Source organism: Palaemon carinicauda, chromosome 39 (assembly GCF_036898095.1).
Source record: "Palaemon carinicauda isolate YSFRI2023 chromosome 39, ASM3689809v2, whole genome shotgun sequence".
NCBI classification, from domain to species: Eukaryota; Metazoa; Arthropoda; class Malacostraca; order Decapoda; family Palaemonidae; genus Palaemon; species Palaemon carinicauda.
This window is the reverse complement of record NC_090763.1, coordinates 13,160,857-13,167,135: the sequence shown is the minus strand read 5'-3', so window position 1 is coordinate 13,167,135 and position 6,279 is coordinate 13,160,857. Positions and strand designations below refer to the sequence as shown.

The window sequence follows — 6,279 nt, the reverse complement described above, 5'->3', positions numbered from 1 at the left end:
CTAACTAAAGTTGAATTTTAATAATGGCGGATAAAGCAGGATATAAAATGAAATACAGAGGAAGAGAAGTGGGGGAAGTAGAATATCGAGGAGGAGGAAAGGAGAAGAAATAGAATATGGAAGAGCATGAAGAGAGAAGGAGAATATGCATGAGGATGGAGGGAGAAGTAGAATATGGAGGAGCATGAAGGGAGAAGTAAAATATGGAGGAGCATGAAGGGAGAAGTAAAACATGGAGGAGCATGATGGGAGAAGAAGTAGAATATGGAGGAGCATGAAGGGAGAACTAGAATATAGAGGAGCATGAAGGGAGAAATAGAATATGGAGGGGCATGAAGTGAGAAGTAGAATATGGAGGAGCATGAAGGGAGAAATAGAATATGGAGGGGCATGAAGTGAGAAGTAGAATATGGAGGAGCATGAAGGAAGAAGAAGTAGAATATGGAGGAGCAGGAAGGGAGAAATAGAATATGGAGGAGCATGAAGGGAGAAGAAGTAGAATATGGAGGAGCATGAAGGGAGAACTAGAATATAGAGGAGCATGAAGGGAGGAGAAATAGAATATGGAGGAGCATGAAGGGAGAAGAAGTAGAATATGGAGGAGCATGAAGGGAGAAGAAGTAGAATATGGAGGAGCAGGAAGGGAGAAGAAGTAGAATATGGAGGAGCAGGAAGGGAGAAATAGAATATGGAGGAGCATGAAGGGAGAAATAGAATATGGAGGGGCATGAAGTGAGAAGTAGAATATGGAGGAGCATGAAGGGAGAAATAGAATATGGAGGGGCATGAAGTGAGAAGTAGAATATGGAGGAGCATGAAGGGAGAAATAGAATATGGAGGGGCATGAAGTGAGAAGTAGAATATGGAGGAGCATGAAGGGAGAAGAAGTAGAATATGGAGGAGCAGGAAGGGAGAAATAGAATATGGAGGGGCATGAAGTGAGAGCTAGAATATAGAGGAGCATGAAGGGAGAAATAGAATATGGAGGGGCATGAAATGAGAAGTAGAATATGGAGGAGCATGAAGGGAGAAATAGAATATGGAGGGGCATGAAGTGAGAAGTAGAATATGGAGGAGCATGAAGGGAGAAGAAGTAGAATATGGAGGAGCATGAAGGGAGAAATACAATATGGAGGGGCATGAAGTGAGAAGTAGAATATGGAGGAGCATGAAGGGAGAAGAAGTAGAATATGGAGGAGCATGAAGGGAGAAGAAGTAGAATATGGAGGAGCATGAAGGGAGAAGAAGTAGAATATGGAGGAGCATGAAGGGAGAAGAAGTAGAATATGGAGGAGCATGAAGGGAGAAGAAGTAGAATATGGAGGAGCATGAAGGGAGAAGAAGTAGAATATGGAGGAGCATGAAGGGAGAAATAGAATATGGAGGGGCATGAAGTGAGAAGTAGAATATGGAGGAGCATGAAGGGAGAAGAAGTAGAATATGGAGGAGCATGAAGGGAGAAATAGAATATGGAGGGGCATGAAGTGAGAAGTAGAATATGGAGGACCATGAAGGGAGAAGAAGTAGAATATGGAGGAGCATGAAGGGAGAAGAAGTAGAATATGGAGGAGCATGAAGGGAGAAATAGAATATGGAGGGGCATGAAGTGAGAAGTAGAATATGGAGGAGCATGAAGGGAGAAGAAGTAGAATATGGAGGAGCAGGAAGGGAGAGGTAGAATTTATAAGAGCATGAAGGGTGAAGTAAAATATGAAAGAGCATGAAGGGAGAAGTAAAATATGAAAGAGCATGAAGGGAGAAGTATAATATGGAGTAGCATGATGGGAGAAGAAGTAGAATACGGAGGAGCATGAAGGGAGGAGTAGAATATGGAGTAGCATGAAGGGAGGAGTAGAATATGGAGTAGCATGAAGGGAGGAGTAGAATATGGAGAAGCATGAAGGGAGAAGGAGTAGAATATGAAGGAGCATGAAGGGAGAAGTAGAATATGGAGGAGCCATGTATCCACTTTACAAGCCGAGAGAGAGAGAGAGAGAGAGAGAGAGAGAGAGAGAGAGAGAGCCCACTTTTTTCGTGTGTTAACATTCCAAACCTGTTTTGGGACACTTTAAAACTATAAAAAATGCCTGGATTATTAAATCCTGGGGGTGGGGGCATAGTGACCCCCACAACTTCACCATCCTCGTGAGCCCAGGATGGGGTGTTTGGAGGAGCCCATAGGTTTATATGCTGAGTCACCAGTAGTCATTTCCTGGCCTTCCCTGGTCCTTAGCTTGGGTGAAGTGGTTGCTTAGGCCCTGATTATATGTATATATGGTCAGTCTCTAAGGTACTGTCCTACTCGCTAGAGCAAAGTCACTGTCCTTTGCCTCTGCCAGTCATGACCAGCCCTTAAGCCTTTAAAAAAGTTTTTTTTTTTTTTTTTTTTTTTTAATCGACATATGTGGTAATGGTAATTAGCGGATAAATTTTTCAGAACAACTAGTTTCTTTTTTACCAAATACCCAATAGTATTTTTCTCAATCTTCTAAACTCCAAACTATTAAGGCTGTGAGCAGCACAACAAAACTTTTATTTTGATGAGCAGTTACCTGCTAATTAATTTCCTACAAATGAGGAAAAAGTTGTGTTTGGGGGGGGGGAGAGTTAATTGCAGAAAAATAGGAATACCCTGACACAAACAGCATGCTATCTCTCTCTCTCTCTCTTTTTCTCTCTCTCTCTCTCTCTCTCTCTCTCTCTCTCTCTCTCTCAGATTCCCCAGGCATCTATTCCAGTTGGAACCAAAGGCCTTATAGTAAACAGAATTGTGCAATACTTGGTCGACTCATAAGTAAAATCAAGGTGTAAGAAATTAACCCATGGAATTACATCAAAGAAAACAAATTATCTAGAGGATAATATTCAAAGTGAGAGAAACATATTTCGTGATGCAAAATATGCAAATGAGCGATTAAAAACACATCAATTCAATGGTTTTCTGGTTCTATTAATCATCATCTGCAACGCCTATTGACGCAAAGGGCTTCGGTTACATTTCGCCAGTCGTCTCTATCTTGAGTTTTTAATTCAATACTTCATTCATCATCCTTCATGCTTCATAGTCCTCAGCCAGGTAGGCCTGGGTTTTCCAACTCTTCTAGTGCCTTGTGGAGGCCAGCTAAATGGTCCTATTAATAGAATACATTATCGGTCTCCTCTCTATCTACATTAAACTGAATAAACGGTTCGATGAAGTATATAATAAATTCTTATTTATTTTTTTTGGAAAATCAACAAATGTTCAGTCTATTGTCATGGTATAATATGTGGAATAAAAATAAACTTTAAAAAAGCTTCCAGATGACTAAAATTACAGCCAATTTTTTTTTTTTTTTTTTTTTTTTTTCAGACTGCGTCTATAACGTTAAAATCACTTCCAGAAGACTAACATTATGGCCAACTTCTTTTACTGCCCCTTAGTAGGTCTCTTGAGAAAACAGAACATTCTCTCAGTTCTTAATTTCAGTCTATCTACAGCTAAATAACATTTCTTAAAGATATGCTTTTACTTTAAGGTATTCTCATGCCATCTATCGGTGAACTAAGGTAGAGGATGCGATAGCATTGGACTTTCAATAAAGGCGAGAATCTTTCATAAATGTTAAATTAAACTATTTATGATTGTAAATTATGTCATACACGAAAGAGAACCAATAAAATAAGAAATTCGATAACAATTGACTTTCAATAAAAGTAAGAAAGAAACTTTCATAAATGTTAAATTAAACTATATAATTTAAATTTATGTCATACACGAAAGAGAACCAACAAAATAAGAATCTGATTATGTAACAAACATTACAAAATGTTGAGATGGGATATTGGATGCATCCTAGCTTGGTGATCTGCTGGACTGGAGTTCGAGACCCGTTCAAGCTCGATAGTTTCTTGTAGTGTCTGCAACCTCACCATCCTTGTGAGCTAACAATTGGGGTTTTGAGGAAGTCTATAGATCTACCTGCTGAATCATCCGGCAACCATTGCCTGGCCATTCCTGGTCCGAGCTTGGGTGGAAAGGGGGCTTGGACGCTGATCATATGTATATATGGTCAGTCGCTAGGGTATTGTCCTGATATCAAGATGGTTGTTAAAGTACCTTGCCTCTACCTTTCATGAGCGGAATTTAAACTGTGGGAAACACAGCAAATACGACTAGGCGAATGAATATTAAGACGAATATCCTGGACATAATTGAATAAAATAATTCCTTAGCGTTGAATTTCCCTCCCATTGTTGAAGTGACATCTACTCAGCCTCGAGAAACGTGACAAATTAAATTTCATTATAATGAAATTGGTTTTGCATCAACATAATATCGCCGATGTTGTCTTACAAAGGAAATGGGAAAGCCATAATAATAATAATAATAATAATAATAATAATAATAATAATAATAATAATAATAGCTAAGTGTTATGTCTCTGTCATTACAAGCTTCTTGGACCAGGGTTCGATTCCCGCCCGGTCAGAAGCTATTGACTTGGAGTGGTTCCGCATTGGGACTCTGATCCAGAGGTCGATGAGAAAATCCAGACATTAGTGTATTAGAATATATGGCTTATTTGAATATGAAAAGACATCTAATTGTGCAAAATTTATCATACACACATATAATATATATTATATATACAGTATATATATATATGTATATATATATATATATATATATATCCTTATGTATACAGATTTATAATACACACACACTCACACATTTATATATATATATATATATAATATATAATATATATATATAAATATATATATATATATATATATGTGCGTGTGTGTGTGTGCGCGCGCGTGTGTGTGTGCGCGCGCGTGTGTGTGTGTGTGCGCGCGTGTGTGTGTGCGCGCGCGTGTGTGTGTGTGTATTAAATTCGCTTTTGAATGTGACATTTATGAAGAAAATCATCAAAATATCAAGCTTGAGACGTTATCTAGTGAAGACGTGTTATCGTGGTGCTCAGTCGAATTACCGCCCTGAGGTGTGTTTCAGCTTATAATTTCGTTTGTGAAAGCTTTGAAAATATTAGTAATCTCATGGAGAAAATAAAGTGAAAGGTATAAGTACATTGTTCAGTTCCACTTTCCTCTTGGTAAGGGTAGATGAAACTCTTTAGGTATGGTAAGCAGCTCTTCTAGGAGGACACTCCAAAATCAAACTATTGTTCTCTAGTCTTAGGTAGTGCCACAGCCTCTGTAGCATGGTCTTCCACTGTCTTGTGTTAAGAGTTCTTTTGCTTGAGGGTACACTAGGACACACTATTCTATCTTATTTCTTTTCTTGTTTCGTTCAAGTTTTTATATTTTATATGGGAAATATTTATTTTAATGTTACTTTTCTTAAAATATTTTTTCTTGTTTCCTTTCCTCACAGGGCTATTTTCCCTATTGGAGTCCATGGGCTTATAGCATCCTGCTTTTCCAACTAGAGTTGTAGCTTAGCAAGTAATAATAATACTGTGGATTTTCGAGGGGAGACGGAAAACGGTGGATAAGATGTGCCTGTTACAGGTTCTACCACAAAAAGTGTGTGTTTTTAGAGACAAACATCAGTGATGAGGACGTAAACAAATTAAAAAGGATTTGTCCACTCTGTGTACAGGAAGCCATTATGGCTAAGATAACTATATTAAAAAGGTGGAATTGAAAATGAAAGACCTTTATATAAACGGACATAAAGAGAAAATCAGTTAATTGGAACGCCAAATTGCGGAGCTTAATGTTCGCCTGCAAATTCCACACACACCACTGATCTCAATGAGAAAGTTGATAATCTATCGATGAATATGGAAACAATTAAGTTGAAACTCCAGACACTAATGGACCAAAAACCAGAAAATGACATATGCTGACAAAGTTAAAGAAAAAAATCGACTAGTAATTAAATCGACTAAAGCATCAACTAAAATCACTGACGTAAAATGAGGTCGAACATGCACTTAAAGACTTTCAAATTCTTAATACGAGATCAACATCAAATGGATATATTGTAAATTTTGCTGACGAGATGATCAGAGAGGAAGCAGTAAACAAGATTCAAACCATGGTGGCCGACACAGAGACGAGGAAGATTGGAAAACTCAAACCCAAAATAATGATTTGCAATGTATACGATAATGAAGATGAAGTAGTAAATGCTTTGATTCAAAGAAATCGTTTCCTGGACTATTTCCAAAACATAAAAGAGAAGATAAGTCTGGTATTCAAGAAAAGTGATGCATGTGGGACCACCCTCTACTTGTTGAAATGTGATCCTGAAGTTCGTAAGGCTAT

The 6,279-nt window shown here is 38.0% G+C and overlaps 1 protein-coding gene across 1 annotated transcript; it reads right to left on the bottom strand.

Moving 5' to 3' along the window:
• Positions 1–286: 286 nt before the first annotated feature.
• LOC137631260 (dynein heavy chain-like) lies at positions 287–1,603 on the bottom strand. Its single transcript, XM_068363042.1, has one exon. The coding sequence runs from the start codon at positions 1,601–1,603 to the stop codon at positions 287–289; it is 1,317 nt and encodes a 438-aa protein (XP_068219143.1).
• Positions 1,604–6,279: the final 4,676 nt, after the last annotated feature.